Source organism: Meleagris gallopavo, chromosome 1 (genome assembly GCF_000146605.3).
Source record: "Meleagris gallopavo isolate NT-WF06-2002-E0010 breed Aviagen turkey brand Nicholas breeding stock chromosome 1, Turkey_5.1, whole genome shotgun sequence".
In the NCBI taxonomy this organism is placed as follows: domain Eukaryota; kingdom Metazoa; phylum Chordata; class Aves; order Galliformes; family Phasianidae; genus Meleagris; species Meleagris gallopavo.
In genome coordinates, this window is record NC_015011.2 from 15,112,187 (window position 1) to 15,135,699 (window position 23,513).

General features: G+C 34.7%; 1 protein-coding gene across 1 annotated transcript; it reads left to right on the forward strand.

The window, feature by feature from the left end:
- Positions 1-2,263: 2,263 nt before the first annotated feature.
- LOC104917541 (voltage-dependent calcium channel subunit alpha-2/delta-1-like) lies at positions 2,264-22,989 on the forward strand. The gene is made up of 5 exons (XM_019611425.2): positions 2,264-2,343; positions 3,163-3,213; positions 4,221-4,320; positions 18,977-19,135; positions 22,866-22,989. The coding sequence occupies exons 2-5, from the start codon at positions 3,194-3,196 to the stop codon at positions 22,971-22,973; spliced, it is 387 nt and encodes a 128-aa protein (XP_019466970.1). The 5' UTR covers positions 2,264-2,343; positions 3,163-3,193; the 3' UTR covers positions 22,974-22,989.
- Positions 22,990-23,513: the final 524 nt, after the last annotated feature.

Sequence of the window (23,513 nt, forward strand, 5' to 3'; positions counted from 1 at the left end):
AAAAAAAAAAAACTGGCAGATTTTCTTATTTGATGGCTCCTTGTAAGTTCATGTTTCTATTAATTTTGCCACTTCATGTTTCTGAAAGATTATGGAGTACATCCTGTCCAGGCAATTGGTGTTGACTTCAGGGAAATTATGTGCTTATGTATTGTTTTGCCATTGTATTTTAGTAGATTTCAGATTTTGCAGGAAAAAATTATCTGGATTATTTCTCACATTGTCTTCTGTTACATAAAAAATATAATCAAATGTTAGTTTAAAATTTAGAAAAATTTGATTGTAGTTCAAAATAGTATGTGAAGTTACACTGTTATCTTCTTGAGTGCTATGATATCAGATAAAATATAGATAAATGTTCATTTAATGTTTATGGCTTTCAGTCGATAATTTATTAGCTACGGAGCCTTTGCTCCTGGAACCTTTAAATATCTATGTCAGTGTCTACTGTTAAAGCAAAATGTGTTGATGTCAGAAGCACTCTCCTTCAGCTCCCATATTCAGATTCTCATTCAATCATCATTTGTATGCATTGGAGAATAAAGTAAGGAGTAAAACTTAACTTTCTTAAGAGAGAAAAAGAGTAGCATTAAAAAAAAATAAAAAGTTTAAATTAACTTCGTGGAGATCACTAAGAGTCTCACTAGCAGTGTAGATCACATTTTATCTTTTGTTTTGAAATAAATCCAGATGGATATGTTCATACAATTCTCTATTCATAAAGACTGTTCTAGATATGGATTAAGGACAGATTTGATAGGACATAGGCTTTTATTGCATGTTTTGTTAAAAGCTTAAAGGTTTGGCCAAAGATATATCTTGTAAGTCAGTACTTCTTACTTTACAATGTTAAATCAGTGAATTCAATGCAAATTTTTCAAGTCCTGGAAAGTTCACTTCATAGACAGATTTTCAGATGTAATTTCAACAGCTGAGTTAGTCTGGATGGACACAAAATGTCTGAACACGTTCTAACCATGGCTTCAGACTTGTGAGATATTGATGAATTGAACCTTTGTTTACCTAAGTAAATATATATAAGTTACTAAAAAATGAAGTTTATTAGCCTCAAAAATTCTGTTCTCTCATATCTGGAACTTTCAAACCTTTCTCCCTTCAGATCACAGAGAACCTGCCATTCTAGTAGGAGTTCATACCCAATACTACTGTAGCATGAGATTCTTCAGTGCTCAGAGTACACAGTTTCTCTGTGGCTGTTATGTTGATAAATATCTTGTGGATTATGCTCTCTTTAAATGTGCTGGTAACTAATGCAAGAACTCAAACTGTGGTCACTTTAGAAAGGATTCATTTAGTAAAATAAATTTTAAAAAGACATCTACTGCATCTAGTCTAAGCTGCCATTTTCTTTTATGTTCATGGATAGAGATATCGTAATTCTTCCCATTTGTCTTAGATGGCTGCTTTGTTTCAGAAAACATCCTGGAATTGCCTATAGGCTTCCTTATTTCCTAGACAGAAGAATGATTAATAACAGAAAATAGCTCTCTCAGTGCTGTTGGCATACAGTGAGAGACAAAATTGCAGAACATTATCTCATTTCATGTAACTTTTCACATTTTTGTGTTCATTAAGCTGTCAGATGGTTTTAAAAGGCTCATTTCCTTTTTCCATAAGAGGAAGATGCCTACCCTTGCTGAAAATCATGGTAGAGCTTAGATTAAATGCTTACAAAAAGTTATTAATCTTAGCATTTTCCTTACAGAGACACAGATGTTTCCATCTTTTTTATTATTATTATTTATTATTTTTTCCAGAAAAGATGACACTTTCTTGTCAGTTTTCTAAATTGCCTTTTTAGGTAGAACTCTCTTGAGTTAGTGGGTAATTTTATTTTTTAGACACCTAATAGAGCTTTAGATGAGCACAATCTTATTATATACAACATTAATTGACCAATAAAAGTTTTTAAAATAAAGTCATTTCTTGACCAGAAGTAGTTCTTTTCATATTCTAAAATGCTTCAGTTGATATTCTGGCTCCATTTAACTCAGTGGCTATAGCTCAACATAATTTGGCCCTTTAAAATGTTCTATATATTTTTTGCTACCTTGTGTTATATGTTTCAATTTATAGCAGTTATGGTTCAAAAAGTTATTACAGAAATACAGATCTTTCATCAATTCCAAATTTTGACACTCATATTTTTGTAATGCAAAGTCTGTGATGTTTATTCATTATATTTTTCAGTGTTTGAACTTAAAGCTTTAAATTAATTCTACATGATGATACGTGCTTTTTTTCTTATTTAGCTTCCCCCTGGGTAGATAATAGTCGAACTCCAAACAAAATAGATCTATATGATGTTCGCAGAAGACCATGGTAAGCTTTCTTTAAAGAAGTGATGTCTATGCATCTTTTGCTTTCTGGATATGACATTGAAACATTTTGTTCTCACAGTATTCTTTACTTTTAGATACTTCTATATTCTTTAAATAAACTCAGTTAACTATAATGAAAAAAAAAACAATGTTCAGATTATATTACTTGTGACATCCAATGTTGTATACCATACTGTTGCATTACATAGACTTTTTCATAGATGGATGATTGTCAAATACGTCTCCATATAAAATGAGGAATTTGTGCAAAAATCAAATGTAATTTGAATTATCAGAATAAGACAATTTTCCAGATTTCTTCACGTACTTACAAAGAAGTCTCAGTGGTTTAGATCAGCAAAAGAATCAACAGACCAGTGAAAGACAGAGAATAGTAGAATTGTTTCTCCTTATATTTTTCCGTCAGCTTTGTGAGGCATACTGATATTTGGATTAGTACCAGTTGAATGTACTCTTTCAATGAATTTTTCCCTGAGCTGTGCTGACGCAGTAATTTGTTTGTTATCGAGACCTTTAGGTGTGAAATAGAATTAATGATTTTTTCATTATCAATGTGTGGAAGCATTGAATTTTGAACATTATATTCCTATTTCCAGGTTCTCTGGAATATTATCTGGAATATTATACTTGGAATTTTGGTTTATTTAGGAGACAGAGCAAGAGAGAAAATGGCAGCACATATTTTTTATTAGAAAATAAGAGGACATTTTTTGGTTCAGTGGATTAATTTAGAGATCTCAGAGTGTCTTCCATCACATCCAACAAATCTGTTTTCATTCATATCCTCTGTTTATTCCAGGTATATCCAAGGAGCTGCATCTCCCAAAGACATGCTTATTTTAGTTGACGCGTAAGTGTTTAATATCTAATGTTGACGTTAGAAAGATAAAAGTACTCAGATCTATTGAACAAATCCCTGCACACTGACAGAAAGGAAGAGATAATTAAGAAGTCCTTGTATGCAAGGATCAAAAATCTGCTGTGGGCAAACAAACATAGGAAAATATATTTCCAAAAGACCAAAACAAACCTGAAAATTATTTGAAGTGTGTACAAGGAAGTGTTTTTAAATCACTTTGATATTATTCTACTTTCATCTTCTTAATAATTACTAAAGTAATCAGTTGAAAATTTCTCACATGAATGCCAAGATTTGATGTAAAACACAAAAGCAGAAGCAAATTACTGGAAGCATGAAAGTGGATTTAATCATTTCATGAGCCTGAAGGGTGAGAATTATGCAGAGTTCACATTTTACCGTACTTATTTGAAGCTCAGTTCCTATAAATCATTAATTCCTGAGCAATTGAAATGATTTGCATAGATAGACTTAAATAAATCTGAAATAAAACAAAAAGGAGGTTTTTTGGTAAATGATATATTTTTATTTCTTTTTTGTTCTTATTGACAAGTTATTTAAGTTAGGTTATTTTACGAGGACAAAAAAGAAAAATATCACAAAATAATAATAAAAAAAAACTTCAGCAACCTTTTGTGACTTCAAGTAAAAAAATTCATTCAGTGTTTGATATGTATACTGAGATATTTATTGCATGCAATGTAGAAAGTTAGACAAAAAAAAAAAAAAATTAAAATACCAAACCTTCTCACTTCACCTTGATGAGGCTTCTTTCCTTTTTGGCTTTGAATTTGATTTTGACTTTGATTTTGGCTTTGAATACCTTCATTTTTTATTCTAATAACGTTGTAACACTAATGGTTTGATGGATAATTCAGGAGAATTATTGAAAAGTCAAGTGTAAAGGTTGCTGAGTGCTGTTTGGTGCTTTGTGTTTTCTTTTAAAAAATAAAATGTTTAAAAGTCATTTTTTCTGTTATCCTATGGATTTCTGTTAGGAGCGGGAGTGTCAGTGGATTGACGCTGAAGCTGATCCGCACGTCAGTCATTGAGATGTTAGAGACCTTGTCTGATGATGACTTTGTGAATGTAGTTTCAGTGAGTATCTGTTTTTTCAACAAAACCTGAATTGTCAACAAAGCCGTGAAGAAACTATTTCAATGCCGGATTTTAGATGCTGAGGTATTAAGCTGCTAGGAAGCTTAAAAAATATTGCAAAATACCACAATTGACTATTTTCTTGAAATAACAGGATTCATAGTAGCCATAGATTCATGGGAATATATTTCTATAAAGGCCAATCAACTACAGATAAGAAATTAAAGCAAAATTCATTTAAATAAACCTCTGCATAGCCAAAGTCTCCCTTCCAACACAGAGGTCTGTTTAACGTATCTTCTGTTTGTTTGGTACATGGATATCCTCTTGGAATAGTTTCCTAAGGGTGCCCTCATTTCATTTCTTTGTACAGTAATCTGTTTTTTTTAAGACAGAGTGATACAGAGGAGGTAAGGGAGAATTCTTTCTTTCAGACTTCAGCCAGCTGAGGTACTTGTGTTAATTGATGCATCACAAGAGAAGATGTACAGTTGTACATCTAACTGGGCCAAGGAGATATTCCTGAGAAGTTCTAAAACTCACAATTTGGTGGTACCAAAGCAATTTTTCCCATTATAATAAGCAATATAATAGGGGAGGGAATGCATGCGGAGACTTAAAAATACACAAAATTTATCTGCACAGGGATAGTGTATGTACAGTACTGTGCAGGCCCAAGGACTCATGCAAAGATGTTAGGGTTGTTATTAATATCAAATGAAGGAGCTGCTATCTTTTTTGAGGTTGGATTTTCAGCAGCTGAGATATTTCAGAACATGGTCTCAAACTTCAGTATGGTGTGTGATTACTACAAACTTGACTATTAGTCTTAAGTTTTAAGTTGCTGTAAGGTAGAGTTTTTACATAGTTCCTTATAATAGCTTAATTTATTATTTATTTATTTGAAGTGACATTTCAGTCATTCTAATATTTCTATGGAATTTAAAGTGCAAATCCCTAGTTTTCAAAAAGGCTGAAGGCAAAATAAAGCAGATTTGGGGAGGGAGAAGTTGGTATTAGCTACTTGGATTTTTCAGACTCATACCTTGGATGTCATAGTCTAGCCTCAGGGAAGTCTTTTTTGTTCTTTATTAAGTTGTTGAACTGAAGAGCTTTGATTCTAAGGATTTAGGATAGGAGTGCTGGCATACTCTTAATGACAAGAGACAGTCTGCATGGTGAGTAACTCTACAATGATTTTGGAGGCAATTTTCAACTTCTACAGATGTGTTGTAGCCAGCCTGCAGGGAGAAAGACCTGAAATATCACTATCAGAAATCTCTTTGAACACCACTTATTGCTTCATCTTTTGCTGTCAGTCTAGCTAGACCTTCCCCAAGTAGAAGAGAGAAGCTCTTATTTGCAATGACATTTCCTTTTTCCAGAATTTCAATAGTGGATAAGATTTTTTTAAAATCTAAATTGCAGTGAAAGGAATGAAACTCCTTTCTTTTTCTTAAAAGAATATCAGCTTTGTGTAATGACATTAGACAGCTTAGCTCTTGTTCTTGTGTTCATGATTTTTTAAAAAAGTCAACACTCTAATCCTAAACTGATGGAAACTCTTTTCTAACAATAATGAAGCTATACCAGCCTTTGCCATTGAAAGATATTGTCCTGCAATTCCTTCTGATTCACAGTTTTCCAAACTCTTTTCCTCATTTAATCCCAGCTAACCAGAAATTTTATATGTAAATGTTGAGGCAGAAAGTCTTAGACTTAGTATTTTATTAGTTAACATTAAGTGCTTTTACAGTGGACGAGATTTGTTTAAAAAAAAAAAAAAAAAAAAAGAACTGGAAATCTGTGAAAATATTCTGCAATACATTGTATCAGTGGTTTTTAGCTGGCAATATGTAACAACGTTGCCTCTTTGAATGAGCATATTCCTTTAGAGGACCCTGTTGGATATTGGACTGCAGAATTGAAGAGGATTTTTCCATTGACCTACATTCATCATCTTAGGAATACAATGCTCACAGAAACATAGATACTAGAATGTATCATCTCTAAATATTTTATAAAATGCTATTCGTTATTGCATATTTATAATTTAAAATTCCATATTAAATCCTATCAGTATTGCAATCGTTTTTGTATAACATGTTTTCATGTTTGACTTTCACTAACTTACGTAGTGAAATTGTGAAATTTTATTCTGTTGTTTTCTTTCTGTAACAGAAAGCAAATCACATGCTGCAGATACAAAACAAATGGTTGTACTGTTTCAAGGCATAAACTTTAATGTTAGTGGATTTTTAGGATTTTTCCCTTTTCTTAGGCTGTTTAGTTTTTCCACAACCTAAGCAAAGCCTCAAATCAAAGTTAAGCATCAGAGAGGACACTGCTTAAAGAAGGTGATGAATTGCCATGCTCAGTAGTATTTACTCTTAGGATTATTTTCAGAAACATATGCAAATGCATAACTTTACATAGCATTCATCCATATAGCAGACTTCATTGGCGAAGTATGAAGTCCAAAAACTGAGATGCTAATTTTCAGTTTACATAATATTAATGAACTGATATATGAACACTGGAAATTACCTACAGTATTTTCTTTCCCTCCTGGATCTTTTGGCCAAGAAATTAACATTTGTTTTATGTCTTGTTAGATTTAATAACTGTAGAGTGCTTAGTAATGAGGTTTTCAGTTAGTTAAAGAGCTGTTTTACTGCTAACCTCTGCCAAGATGTTGTCCCACAAAACCCATATGTATGGTGATTCATACCCACAACTGAGGCATGGATTTAAGCTCATGCCAATCACTTCTAGAAACTGACAGTATGATTTAATCAACCCTGCCTGGTGTATATAGAAGTCTTGGGAAGCAAAAAGCTTAAAAGTAGAAGTGCTAAAATATGTTAGTTCTACTGACTTAATGTAGTTCTTGCACTTACCTAGGGAAAAAGGGCTGAATGAACTGTTAAGTCACATAAAGAATTCCAGGGGTTAACATGCCATGATTTCCTCTGGGATTTGCATTTTTCTTATCTGAATAGCTGTGCTTTGTTGCAGAAAGAAAACCTGCTGTTAGAAAGAGCTTAAATGTATGAGTAATACAGCTGTTTTCCCACTAATCTGGTTATATGCTTTGATAGCAATAAGTGGTAGATGATAGGGGCAGCCATTCCATCCCAGCATGCTATGATTTAGTGACTTGCTTTCAAATATTGACACAGAGAATGTAATTTGTTGACGATGGTGGGTGGGCTGTGATTAGCTGAGGGAATACATTACAAATTCCAATCTGTAGAGGCGGGAATATACAACTTACAGGAACAGACATGCTAACAGTTAGAAACTGTATGACTGTTTAAAATCGCTTAGCCTTCATAAAAATGTAAGTAAAAAAAAAAAAAAAGTAAAATAAGTTTAGGGAAATAGAATAATTAAATATTTAAATATTTTAAGAATGCTTGGAATAATATGTACGTTGCTCTGAAAGTAATGCCTTCTCTTTATTTCCATGGAAACTACAAAGATATAGAATCATAAAATCACAGAACTGTAGGGGCTGGAAGGGTTCTTTAGAGATCATCGAGTCCAGCCCCCCTGCAAAGCAGGCCCCCTACAGCAGGCTGCACAGGTAGGTGTGCGGATCTGAATATCTCCAGAGAAGGAGACTCCACAGCCTCCCTGAGAGCCTGTTCCAGTACTCCGTCACCCTCACTGTGAAGAAGTTCGTTCACATAGTCATTCGCAGAACTTCTTATGCTCCAGTTTATATCATTTCCCCTTGTCCTGTCCCCACAGACTGCTGAAAAAAGGTTGGCCACGTCCCTTTGACTCCCACACTTAAGAAATTTATTAAAATTAATAAGCTCATCTCTGAGTCTTATTTTCTCAAGGTTGAGCAGACCCAGTTTTCTTAGCCTTCCCTCATAGGGGAGATGCTCCAGGCCTTTATCATCTTTGTGGCCCTTCGCTGGACTCTTTCCTGGAGGTCTCTTTTTTGTTCTGGGGAGCCCAGAACTGGATACAGTTTTTTAGGTGAGGCCTGACCACGAAAGAGTAGAGGGGAGGATCACCTCCCTTGGCCTGCTGGCTGCACTCTTTTTAATGCACCCCAGGGTCCCACTGGCCTTCTTGGACACCAGGGCACACTGCTGGCTCATCGCCAACCAGGGCCCCCAAGTCCTTATCTGCAGAGCTCCCCTCCAGCAGGTCATGTCCCAACCTGTACTGATACATGCAGTTATTCTTTCCCAAAGAAGGAATACACAAAGAGTACAGTAACACTATTTGATAGAGCAAATTCTCAACTACAAAAACCTATTTTTAATACAGTGACCATCATTAGCTGATTCACACAGGTAAGGTCATCAAGACACTCTTCTTTTTGTGGTAGGAGAACTGTGCATGGCCATTCAGAACATGGCTTGTCTTTCACATTGCTGTCACCACTGCTAAAATGCACTACCCATCACCTCACTGTGCTCACATCCACTGGTTGGTCTCCATAAACATTTAGAAAGTGTTGATGAACATCAGTAACTCCATTATAAAAGCAACTGAAAAGCGGTTTGAATTTTTGAGGGATTATTTTGGAGTTCATAAATAAACAGGCTGAGAACTAATTTGATAGCAGCTAAGAAATGCTGTCACCAGGGAAAACTCTTGCATCCATAGACTTTCATAACTGTTTCATGTAAGCAGTGCAAGAATCACCAGTTGAAGCCCAATAAATTTAAGCGACATGTAAATTGTTAATATGCCTCAACAACTTGCAAGGGAAAAATGTATGTCCTCTACATATCAATATTTAATGCTTTTCTGGAAAATGCACTTTAAGCAAATGTTTACCATTAAGTGGTTTGTTTTTATTTTTAATGGTCTATTAGGAGTTCTAAAGGCTAGTGACATGTGGATGTTGAGAGTGTGTGCAGGAGGTTAGACTAGATCATCTCATTGGCCTTAAATCAAGAATGCATTTGTTATTGTTGGTGGTGGTTTTGTTTTTTCATTTTGTCCTACTGATTTATATATTTGTCTCAAATAGCTGTTTGTCATGCACTCTACTTACCAATTCATTGGAAGGCACTTCATCATCCTTATGTGATATCAATACATTAGTTTTCATCTTTCTAAGTATGGAATATTTACTGCACACTTTCTCCTTTTCCCTGTGTACTTAAAAGTTTAGCAGTATCTATTCAGCTGACGTTCACTTCAGTCCCTCCAGCTGCTGCAGCACAAATGTGCAGGCCCTCCACTCCAGGCCTGATTGTGGTTGCTGCACTCGCTCCTATGCACAGACACATGTAGACACAAGACCCACACAGTACGAGAGGTAGAGAGAAAGTTTAATAAGAACATAGGTCAGATTGTACTGATGAGGTGCAGGGTATGGCCAAACAAGCAAACTATTTACACATGACCAGCACTTTTTCCCCTTTCTCCTGTTTCTTTCTCACAGTTGTTCACCCCCGAGGCTCCTAATTCGTCCCATTCCTCATCTTAGTTTCTTCAGTTAAGACATCCTGTAGTAAGTCCTTTGTGATTCTAAAGGGCATAGAAACAACAAGCATGTGTGTAAGGAGATTAGAGACTTAATAATTACACTGTTCTGTTTTTTTCTTTCGTGTTACTATTTGCTGTGTTAACATTTGCTATATTTTTTACTGTTGTATTATTAAAGACAGCTTTAGTTTGCTATGGAAGAAAAATATCCAAAGGATATGTGGAAGGAAAAATAATGTAATGTATTGGAATAGGGAAAATCTTAAAACAAGATCTGTTTCATTTTACATTTGTCACAAGTGTTAATTCTAAGGAGTAGTGTAGTTGAGTGGAAAAAGAGCCAAAGGAAATAGAAATTAGAATCTGAAATTCTAATTTAGGATGTCAGGGGCAGGGAAGTTGCTGGAAACTGTACATTTATTACTGCTGAGTGTAACTTACAATTCCAGACTAGAAAAGTCACCTCCATTCGTACTTTGAGGGATTGCTTTGGGCATCAATACAGATTTTTAGTGTCTTCTCTTGTAGTTGTCAAATGTCAGGAAGTCGGACTTTTAACAACACATGGCACAGGCTTCTGTCATGTCCAGAATAAATCCCAGCTCTCTAATAGATTAGTAGTATATAAAATGACTATATTAGCAGTATATAAAATGAGGTGGTAGGTCTCGGTTCACTTGTTAATAGATTTATCGTCTACTTACAGTTTCATAAATTTCAGTGAAGTGCTGGTCTCGCTAAAGACTGTGGCGTGTCAAATATTGGACCAAAAGTGCATTTCTGATTCATCAGAACCAGGAGACAATGATTAGGGGGAGCCAGGTAGCTAAGTTTATTCTTCTTTAAACAAGAGCTCTCCTTACCAGTTCTGATGAGGCCAGACTTTAGTGATTCTGGTAGAGAGAGAGAGATGACCCTCAGTGTTAGTTATACAAGAGAAAAATGCAGGCTGTCCAAAAGGTTTGGGACAAGATGAAAGCTATTTGTTTGCTGTCTCTCATTTTTAAAATATATTTCCTATAAATATCCTCTGTTTGGCAGGTGAAATCAAATCATATATATGAGATTCTATCTGGGTGTGAATGTAAAAGACCTCTTAGGCAGAACATGAATGAAATACGCACAGACTTCTCAAGTCTCATGCTTTGTAAATTCACACATTTCCAGCCTGTCTCACAGCTTTAGCAGCACCCTCTTGCAGTTCAGCAGTGTGCTGGCATGGCCTCTATACTGCTTGCTAAGTCCGGGAAACCCACATAGCCAGGAAGAGCGCTTCTGTCCTGAGATGTGGCAGGCAAGTTTAGAGAAAGCCTTGAGAATAAGGAGACAACACTGTAGTCCTCTGCCCTCCCCCAGCTAGGTGCCTGGCACTGAATCATCCATCTGTTGTGTCACGCAGTGCATCAGTTAAATGTCCATTTTGCTTTTGATGCCAGAGTAGGAACTGTACACATCCAGCAAATTTATAGATAATATCCAGACTTTTTTGGTCAGTGCTGTTGCATGTTCTAAATAACTCAAAATTGACTGAATGAAGGTAATAAAAATACTTATAAAATTACATTCTCCTCCTACACATTCTCGTACAGTATATGGGGGGAGCATTGACATACAATGAACATTACAGCCCTACAGCTCTGACATAGTTGAGAACTGTGAGATTTCTCTGGCAACTGCTTAAGTTTACAGTACATAAATTTTCAGTAGGACTTAGAAATGTGATATTCATTAAACAAGAGTACATGCTAACATAGCCACAGCATCATGGAATGTCTGTAAATGAGTTTGTGCTGAAAGACCTACGGGCAACGCTGACATTCTTTGTTGCAAACGTAATGTTCACAGCATGGAATCTGAGCACAAATCCTACTGTATTTAGTGGGAGATTTGCTCTGATCTATGTTCAGATAATTTCACTGATTAGAAAGGTTAACTAAGTTAACTGAGAGCATATTTTTGTCCAGTACTTAATCCTTTCTGATAAGTTTCTTGCAATATACTATTGCAATATACTTTCAATACAATATTCCCTACTGAGCATCGGAATAAGGCTTTTACATTTCCTTTACAATGTATATGTAGAGTTGTAATGTATATCAGAAAATGATCAATATGCAAGTCACAAGATAGGAGAATACAGTTATTCTATAGCAAAATATGAACTTTAACACCATATATTTTTTGCTGGGTCAAATTATAAATTGTTGTTGCTTGAACTGCCTCTAATTTTCTGTGTACTGATATCAACATGGTAATAAAACATTGCAAACTGCATTCTTACTATTCTCGAAAAGGGTTGTGATAAATAATTATGTCATCACAGTGCTGAAATATAGCTTGTAAATGGCCTTATTCAGGATTCAGTTATTCTTGGGATTAACTCTAAAATCCTATTATCAGGCCTACAGCAGTGGGAAAAAACAAACAAACAAACAAAAAAAAAACAAAACAGAAAGCAGCAAAGCTGGATTTGGTTACAAGAGGAAAGCCTGATAAAATCAGATCTATTTCACTATTACTTATTTAATATGTGTAGTTACAACTGGGTCACCAAGCTGATTTAGCCACGAGGTAGAAGTAGCATAGCAACAAACCTTGGCAGGCTGAAAATCAGCAGCAGTATATCTGATCAGGTCTTCAGTGAGCTCACTATATTTTTCTGAATTTTCAGTATTCCCAGAATGATAGTTCTGATTTATTCAATTATCATGGTCTTGTTATTTTAGATGCTTAAGCTTTGTCTCTGTAGCAAGTTTAAGCATAGGAATCATTGCTTTCTCCAAGTTTTATCTGATTTTACATAACAGAAACATTTCTAAATGTTTTAGAATATGGAATTTGCAAGCAACTTAAGGTAGGTTCTCTTGTAATGTTGGGATGTAGAGAGTTTGTTTCTTAGGTGGTTTTTTGTTGTTATTTTTTTCAGCTTAGAAATGTCACTTCATTCTGAAAAAACATCTTTAAAAATATGCCAAATAAGAAATAAGTTAATTAGCATAAGAGAAGAATATATTGAGGGAGTTAGCAGATAAGGATGGCTGGGACAATCTAAGTTTTTACTTAGATTTGGTATTTATTGTTTAATAAGAAGGTTTACATTTCTACAGCATTTAGAGATGCAGAAAGGAGCTTGGTTGAGAAATGTTAGCTTTTACAGTTCTTCCATTATATGTATTGCAAACCCGGTTTGTAAAGCCATTGGAAATTATGATGCTTGTTGTGGACCCTCTGAATGGAAAACAAAACTTCATTCTCTCAGAGCTGTGAACTCTTGTGTTCAGCGTGTGGAAGTTGCTTTCAGCAAGTAGATATTTCTGGATTATAATATTCCTTTCTTTTTTACTCATCACACAGAAGTATTTGTTTTAATTTAATGAGAAATCTGTGCAGTTCAGAAAAAGCACTAATGAACTCCACCAGAAGTGCAATATTTCACCAGAAGTGCAATTATTATCAGAAGTGCAATATTTTGTATTCCAAGGTAATATTTGTAAGAATAGTTCGAATGTTTTTGTTGCAGTGCCACCTAGTGACTAAAACCTGTGCAAAATTTTCTACATTTTCTGTTAATTTATTAGCATTGATATGTTTATATTTTCAAAAAATGAAATAATTTAAAAAACTTTTTCTGGTTTTCAAATTGATTTCAGCGCTATCACTGCTTTCTTCAATTTCTTTTTCAAGGGTTTGCATTCACGTAAATTACCGCTATGGCTGCCAAGAATTGTAGCATTCCTTAGATTCCTTAGTGGATAAGTGTTGTCCAGATTGCACCTGATAAAATTTGCTTTCTTGATCGTGTCATACAAATAAGCATATTTATTTATATAGATATATTAATGAATGAAGATATTAGATACAGTAGAAAAAAAATTATTGACTATCAGAAAAAATAATAACCACTTTATGATTAAGAAAAACACTCCAAGATACTACAAAAGTAGATCTGAAAGTACTTCCTCCTATTATCTCTATGAAAACTAACAACATATACAAAGAACACAATAACACTATTTGTCTGAAAAAGTCTCAGCAACAAAATGCTATGTTTCAATATAGTCACCACCATTAGTTACGTATTTTCACCAAAAATCCTCTTACTTAACTCTTTGTAGTACTTCTTAATTCTGCTGTTTCCAATGCCTGCTTGTTTTTCTAATGTTGCATATAATGTTAATACTAAGTGCAATTAATGGAGTGCTTTTGGTTTCATTCTTATAAAAGAAACAGAATCAATAGAAAATTTCCATATGGATTTATATAACTTCCTGCACTTGCCAAAAGAATGACTGACATTGGGTTGCTGATTTAGATCCATTGTATTTCTCATGAAGTGAATAGTTACAGATATATGGAAAGTGGTAAATGGATGTAAAGAAGAGAGTTAGAAGTGTTCATCAATTTATACATTGTCTGTGAAATTGACATTTTTCTCTTGCAGTGCTTTAAGATCCAGAATGAATTGCATCAGCTTTGTGTGCATTTTGAAGACATTTCAGTGATGAGCTGTTCAAAAGAATTCATGCTTTAAGAATTTCTGCTTCATTTCCCCTGTGTTTTAATGGTATATGGCAAAACACAGGTCACGAGTGGTATTCCCCAGGGGTTGGTGTTGGGGTCCATCCTGCTTAATGTCTTTAGTGACTATCTGAATAAGAGAATGAGTGCACCCTCAGTAAGTTTGCAGATGACACCAAATCAAAGGGAAGTGTTGCTCTTCTTGAGAATAGGAAGGCCCTTTAGTGGGATCTGGACAAGCTGGATAGCTGGACTGAGGTCAGTTTGGATGAAGTTTAACAAGAATAAGTACCGGGTCCTACACTTTGGCAGCAACAACCCCAGGAAACGCTACAAGCCTGGGGCAGAGTGGCTGGAAGACTGTGTAGAGAAAATAGATCTGAGGGTTTTGGTTGATGCTCGGCTGAACATGAGCCAACAGTGTACTCAGGGGACTACAGCATATCTGGCTTGTATCAGAAATAATGTTGCCAGCAGGACCAGGGAGGCAATCATCCTCTGTACTCTGCTCTGATGAGCCTGCAACTCAAGTACTGTGTTCAGTTTTGGGTCCCTCACTACAAGAAAGACGTGGAGGCCCTGAAGGGTGTCCAGAAACAGCCAGTGAAGCTGTGAAGGGTCTGGAGCACAAGTCTTATGAAGAATGATCAGGGAACTAGGACTGTTTAGTCTGGAGATAGGGAGGCTCAGGGGAGACCTTACCACCCTCTACTGCTGCCTGAAAGGAGGTTGTGGCAAGGTGGGTATTGACTTCTTCTCCTGGGTAACTAGCTATATGATGATAGGGAATGGCCTCAAGTTATGCCAGGGTAGATGCAGGTTGAATAGTAATTATAGAACCATAGAGTGACCTGGGTTGGAAAGGACCATAACAATCATCTAGTTTCAACCCCCCTGCTATGTGCAGGGTTGCCAACCACTTGACCAGGATGCCCAGAGCCACAACCAGACCGGTATATATATATATATATATTCTAATATATTATATATATATATATAATATATTAGAAGAGCATAATATATACAGGAATAATATAATGTATCTTATATATTATATATATTATGAAGAGTTTATTCTCAGAAAGAGTGGTGAGGTGTTGGAACATGCTGCCCAGGGAGGTGGTGGAATCACCATCTCTGGTGGTGTTCAAGAAATGGGTAGATGTGATATTTAAGGACATGGTTTAGTGGGCAATACTGGTGGTAGGTGTACGGTTGGACTAGATGATCTCAGAGGTCTTTTCCAACCTTGGTGATTCTATGATTCTCTGAAATTAATAACTATAAAGGGCAAATTTGAGGACTTCGAGTTGATAGCACAAATGAAAATGCAACAGCATATTCTGATGTTCTAATAGTCGGGAATTGAAGTTTATAGTTTATGTTTCTTCCTAAAGGCTGTCAGCTGGAGAGAGGTAACTTGTAGCTACAAAAAGTAGACCTATCAAAATATTTCCCAGTTGGCAAGCTAGTGTGTTTCTTTTCAAAATTTAATATATTGAACTGAATCCAGTTTTATACGTGCTCTGCTTCTTTCGTTATCTGCTTTTTTTTTTTTTTTTCCCTGACTACTTGGTATCCTTGATCTTTCTGCTGATCTTAGATTAAATTTCAGTCCATGTATATGTCACTCCAGAACACATATCTTCTTTTTGCTTCCTTCTTCCATGAGTTTGTTTTATTTTGTTTTGTTTTGTCTTATACTACCTTCTTAATTACAATACCTGTCTGTAGAGTATCTTGATAGTTGTATTTTGACCTACCATAATTTCTGGAAGAAATAGGACAAAAATCATTATTTGTCTCTCTTCCATTGAATCCTCTAATATGCTAGTGTTCAGATAGGAGTTTAAATAATTTTTGAAGAAGGGTGCTGTTTTTGAGAGCAAGTTGAGGATCTGGAAAAATGGCTTTTAGCAGAATAGAAATAACTATTCCAGAATCAGTAGAGGGTTTGAGAATGCCAACCTTCAGACTTGTCCATTAGTTTGTCTCTTAGAGTTTTGTATTGTGGAGGTCTGCGTGCCTGGAAGAGCCTTCAGCTTACTAACACTACGCAACAAATGGCAAAGGTCACCCATTCTTACATACTTCACTCCATAATTTTAACTTTATAATTTTCATTGGTTTTGCAAATTAGTCTTTGGATTCTTATAAGGATGAAATTAAAGCTGTAGTACTGTTAGATTATTATTTACATTTCTGATCTTCTCCAGAAGGACAAAGTTTAAGACATGTTAAATGCAAATCTTGTTGTTCAGATTTTCATGTCATATTGAATTGAGTAATTTATCTTTCAAGTTGTTGAGTTTCCCAATACATGGGCAAAAAAATCATTTAAGGCCAACTAGATTAATTTCTCTCACTCTTTTATTGCTCAAGTAACAGACTTGGGTTCTGTTGCCCCAGGTTTCCTCAGGCCTGACCTGAAAGGCAGATACTACAGAAGGATGGAAATTATCTGGATGGGGAGAAATAATTCATTCAAAATATACAGCTAGCTCTATGGTGTGTTATATAATTGCAAGACAAAATTATTTATATTAATACTTCTCTGTAGTTATAAATAAAAGCTAAGGTTATTCTGTTCCTATTAATTTCCAAGTGTTTTGTGGCAAGCCTGCTTATTTTATCTTAGATACAGGAATGAGCTTTTTGTACAGCTGACAATGTAGAATCTGTCACTGCTGTTGGCATACTCTACGGGTGGGTTTAGATCTTAATAATTGAATGGTTTGTCTCCAAATATCATCTGTTGTTTTGCAAGTGACTTATTCATTCCATGGCATCGTACACAAATTCTATTTATTTTCTCTTTACCAGAATAGCATTTTTATGACATATGTTTATCTATACTGCAATAGTTAGGGGGAAATTCCAGTAGGACAGATAACCAATTGATGTTTTTTGCATATTCATAGGGAATATTTTATTCAATAAAATATGGATTACAGTTACTTCACTTTTAAACCTTTGATAGAACTTGATTTGATATGAATGGGAATTTTCTGAATTGTTTCTTGAAATGCTGCATTTTCTTTCTTCCTGTAAGATACTAAGTGATTGAATCTAATGTTATGTGATTTTGAAGAAAAAAATCAAACGTAAAAAAGCATTATCACTGTTCTTACAAGATAAATAATGCAGCCAGTAATTGTCAAAGGCTTGTTGCAGGTATTTCATCTTTTGTTACTAGAATTTGTGAAATATTTTTATTGCCACTATTTCTACATATTTCATGTTAGTGTAACAGAAACTACTGAAAACTGTCTCAGTTGGCCTAATTCAAAGTTATGAATAGTTTTGGTAATTGTAATGTGGTCAACTGGTTAAAGAGAAAAGTTTAGCATGATGTACTGGGAATGACAGGCCAATTTTAAGGGCAGTTTGAAGGCTTTCATATTTGAAATCCTTCAATCACTTTAGTATTTTTCTAGATTTCAGATTCATTAAATGTAGTTCTGAATTTTGTTTCCCCTTTTAGACATTTTTATCAGTTGCATTTATGTCATCAAACTCTTTCCTTCATCTCCTTGCAAATAGGTAAATGTTCAGTTTGTAGGATTATTTTTCGATTTACTGATTCCTTTATCTACTCATAAGCTCTCCTCATCTGCTATGTTGGCTGATGTTAACATAAACATTCAGTGTTGTATTTCAGAGCAGCTTGCTCATAGATTTTCTTAATTAAATTATAGCTTTTGCAGACACCGAGTGATCTAATTCTCCATTCTACAAATGTGCTATTTCTATCCTTCATCAATATTTGTCTGTTTGTAGATGCAGCTGTGTTGACCTTGACCTTTTTTTCATTGTTTGGTTTAAATCACATGGAAATACAGTAGAGGTTACTTGTTAATTGTTAAAACAAATTGATCCAGAATTCCTGTTAATTTTTGAAATACCATTTTTAGATCTGTAATTACCAATCCAAATGTTAGGTATCTGACCTTCACAGAAATACTTGCCTTGATAACATTTGCAGGACTGCTAGGGGACAATTTTGGAATTTTTTTGTTAGTGGCACTTTAGGGAGAAAATTTCACTTATCACTAAACCTTCAATGAAACACCTGCAACCACTGAAATTAGCTCATTGAATAATTTGGATCAAATGTTACTGATAAAGATGTTTTCAAATTTTATTTTCAGGTGAAATAGGCTTTCGTAGAGCAGAGATACATTTCGGACAGTATTTTTATTCTTCTCGTGATTCTACTGTAATCCCAATTCATAATTACAATTTATTTTCAGAACTTGTATTTTTAAATTTGTATCTTTTTTTCCCTGCCATGTTTACAAAATCAGATCAAGACAACCTGAAATTATTCCACCGCACTATGTTTTCACTACCACATGGCCTGTGTGTCTAATGATCACAGAGTGATTTATTGGTTACTTCAGCAAGAAACACAATTGAGTGTGTCAGTGTTTTGCATCAGAGTGAATTGATTTCAGCTGCATATTTCAGTTGCATGATCATTTGGTGGTTTTGTTGTGCAGGCTAATCACCAAATCTGATGGACATTCACAGTATAGTGGAAATTAATATCCAGGTGTCACGTTTAATATCTTGGACCAGACAGACATTAACATTTACTACTTACAAATCTAGAAAGGAAAATGAAATAAATTGTATATTTGTATCTTTAATACTATTTCTATTTATTTCACAGTTTAACAATAATGCTCAGAATGTCAGTTGCTTTAATCATCTTGTCCAAGCTAACGTGAGGAACAAGAAGAAGCTGAAGGAAGCTGTGGATAAAATCTCTGCTAAAGGGATTACTGATTACAAAAAAGGCTTTAGCTACGCTTTTGAACAGCTGCTGAATGTAAGTATGAAAATTGTCTCCCATTGCTGAAAGTGATTTAGGAGAATTTGAATGTTCAGAAGGCATTTGCATGCTCCTCTGTCATCGCAGATAATCGGTAAGATACTTTAATTTAGCAAATTAAACTATCCCAACAATATGTCTTTTCATAGAATCCTAGAATGACCTGAGATAAAAAGGACCTCAAGGGTCATCTAGTTTCAACCCCCTGCCATGGACAGGGTTGCCTACCATCAGGCCAGGCTGCGCAGAGCCACATCCAGTCTGGCCTTGAATGCCTCCAGGGATGGGGCATCCACAACCTCCTTTCAGCCATTATCTCTTATCCTTTAGCTAGCTATCTGGGACAAGAAACTGACACTCACCTCACCACTGCCTCCTTTCAGGTAGTTGTAGAGAGCTATAAGATCACCTCTGAGTTTCTTCTTCTCCAGACTAAGCAATCCCAATTCCTTCAGCCACTCCTCATAAGATTCATGCTCCAGAGAATTTTTACTTTTCATCTTCATAAAGACACATATTTGATTTTAACCTTAATGTAAATAAATTTATAGAAACCAACTTACAGAATCTAAGGATCTTGCTTAATAAATATGAAATGTATTCTTTTTATTTATTTATTTATTTTCCCATGATATCTCTCAGTAGAAGCACCTTTACTTATTTTATCCTCCTTGTCTACCAGATTTTGGACTTAAGGGGGCATTTCTGACATTATATATGTGGCTTAGGGGTAGAACTAGTTGAAAATTTTCTGATCTCATGAAATTTTGATAGAGAAAAGGAAAATACAATGTTTCCAACAGTATTTACTCAGCAGATCATTTTTGATTAACAAAGACCTTTGGTGGAAAAATGATTGTGTGCTGTATGCTGATATGAGCACAAATCTGCCTGCGGGATTCAAAAAGTTGTTAGACTTTCTCAGATTAGTCTTAATAACATTGCTTCTTTATTTCTATCCATTGCCATCTCATGCAGAAGGAACCAGGAAGACACAAAAAATTTTGCCAAACACAACTGGTTCCTCACAGCATTTATATTTGATTAACAGTCTGTATTATGTTTGCTGTAATACCATGTAAGTACTTTATGTTCAGGCCATAAAAGAAGACTTGAACACAGGAAGATTCAAAGTGGTCTTGTTTTAAGATTAAAAAATTGCTTAAAAAAATTATTAGGGATTAGTTTCGTAGTGGGACTATGTCTCTGCCTACAGGAGACAGAGGTGTAACTAGTCTCACACAATCTTTGTAAGCCTGTATATTATGAGTGGATATTGTGGATGGGTTTATCAAGGGAAATTAAAAGGTTACACAAGGTAATAGAAATACAGTTATTTTTTTCTAGCTATTGACAAATCCATTTGGCAGGGAAAGTAAAAGTTTGCTGGTGGCATCAATGCCAGACTCTGATGGCAAGGTGATATATTAGGTGAATATAATACAAGCTTAAACCAGTAATAAAAAAGATGCTTAGGATAGTCTCCTGTTATATTTATGATTTCGAGTAATCCAACTGCTTTAAGGTCAATGGTAATTGAATATTTTAAGCATCTTACATTGTTTTTGTAGGAATTTTGGTGTATTGTTTCTTGATGAAAGTTAATCAAAAAGTTTTCCTTCATACCAAAGTAATATTTTTCTAGCGCCGTGAAAAAACATGTTCAATGTACTGCTGGATTAAAATAAATACCTCAGGTTTTTTAAACATGCTAATTCAACTTCATATTAGTAAACATCATTCTGTAAGTTCTGAGGTATTTTTTTGAGTATTTATTATTGCATTAACTGGCAGTTTCTTAGAAAATAATGCTTTAACTTCAGCAATTCAAGAGTTTTTCCTTCATATCACATTAACTATGATTTGTTTTCTGTTCATCTCTTCTTGATTCAGGTAGATGATTTTTGCCTTCCTTTACATTCTCTTTCCAGGTGGTATAAAATTCACAATGTTTAATCCCAGCCTGACACTTACTGAGTTAATTTTTAGGATATGAAACTCATGAGAAAAAAACTACACAATTTTAAGTACAGTGTAGAACGGATAATGTTTTGCTTACATTTAGGAAAGAATCTGAGATGACCTTCATCAAGAACAACAGAGAGCTAGAACCAAGTGTTTAGTCTTCATCCAACTTGTTTTCTTTTGAGGTTTATGCTAAGAAACCAGGTTTAAGATTTTGTATCAAATCACTGTAAGTGTATGTGAATTCCTTTATTTGTGAAGTATCCACTCTACCTTTATTACTTTTTTAATATGAAGAATATTGCAACCCAAAGCAGTATCTTGTAAGTTATATTTCACAAGTAAAAAAGGGTCGTAAAATGGTTAAATCCAAATGAACAAGAGTGTCCTGATGAGACTGAAGGGAATGTATTGGTTTCAAGGGATTTTTTGTTACTGTGTGTAGGAAAATCATTGGATTTGCTTTTTGTTGTTATTCTTTGTTTCTTTGTTTGTTTATTGATTAAATAAGTACTAATTCCCTGGACATTGTCCTACCAATACAGAACATTTCTGAGGCAACTTACTCATCTATGAGTATAGTGACTGCCGATAATGTTTTGATTTTTAATCTGTTGGTAGAACTAGGAGCTGCAATATTGAGAATAACTGGCTGATGTTTGAGTGTTTGGTGTTGGGTCTCACTGTTATAGTACAGCAACAAGTGGGATCATCTGACTAGTTAGGTGAAAGTTAGTCATTTATTCTACAAAGACTAAAGCAAGGGAGGATTTGTTTCTGTGGAAAGATCACTACTATTTTTCTCTCTGAGTGTATAGTGAATGAATAGAGCAAAATGTAACTTATGAGGGACAATGTTCATTTTATTCCACAGAATTTCTAATTGTTTTACTCCTTCACATGCAGCAACTCAGACGTACCAGAACATGCCTGGGTAGGATCTCTTGTGTGCAACACGGAGTACAAGGAATGCTGGCTGTACAAGTTAAGAAAGGATTGTTTAGAGTAGATAGAACTTTTCAGGCAATGAAGAGCTGTGATGAATGCTAGCAGAGGAGCCTGTGGCTCCTTTTGCAAGGAGCCAAAATTCCTTCATCTCTCTATTGTTCTGGCTTTGGAACTCCACTTTTATTTCTTTGCATAGTACATTGTGTTTTTCCCAGTGGCTTTATAGTTACTTTGACTGCTGAATTATGAGTCAAGGGGAGTTTTTCCTCAATTCTCTTTGTTCCAGGCTCCTTCTCAAGAAATAATGAAGAGTCTCTGAGCAGGAGTCCAGCAGAAAAAAAATGTTCATTTTTTTTAAAGTGCATACAGTAATTCATATTTAGTAATTCATTTCATATTCAGTAATTCATTAGAAGGCTATTGTTTCCAAATTTCCAAAATGACAGTAAGGATGGAAAGAAAAATTAAAAATATACAGAGGCTGTCATTGTACGAATCACAGATCTGTAGAGCTATGATGTGGAGACGATGTCAAAGTTTGGTGCTGGTCCTCATTCGTCTGAACAGATCTTAAAACTGTTGGGTTAGCTGTCATACAATGAAAAAAAGTCTTTTTTGGTGTTTTTTTTTTTTGGTAAGGAGGTACTCAATAGAACGCTGGAAGACTTTGTAAGTATTTTCATTACTCCCAAAGTGCAGGAATTTTTCCTTCTGCTAAAGTAATAAACATTTTTATGTGAAAGCCATCAAATAGAACAATTGTTATTCTTTATAGCTTGAAATAAAATATAAGCTTTTGTTTGTATTCCTACAGCACAGTGTTTCTAGAGCTAACTGCAATAAGATTATAATGTTGTTTACGGATGGCGGTGAAGAAAGAGCGCAAGAAATATTCCATAAATATAATGAAGACAAAAAGTAAGTGATATATCAAAGATTTTCTCATATTAAGTACAATAGTATGATGTGGAATGTTTAAATACAGAAATAAAAGACTTTTGGTATGCGTATAATATATTCTTTAATTTTTTTTTAATTATTGAACTTTTGGGCTCTTAAAGCTGTCTAAATCTATAATATTTATCTGAAAAAAAGTAAAATACATTTAATGTTTGCACTTTGTAACTCACTGTTGTCAAGTGGTACAAACGTGCATTAGCTATTTAGAATTAAATGCTAATGGCATTTTTCTTGCTTTACTGCAATCCTTGCACTATCAAATGGAATCACAGGTAGTTAAATAATATAGAATATATCTTCTCACTGTATTTTCAATATGTGTTGTTGTTCATCAACCAGAGGCAAAACTAGGTCTCAAAAATCTGAATTTGAACAGTGTTGGTCCAGAACAAAGCCACTCGTCTTTCCCTGTGAGGCCAATTATGAAACTGAGTGTCTTAACTAGTAAAGGGACAGTTTTCTTGTTTGAAACTTGTTCTGTAATTCAACTAGAATTATGTAC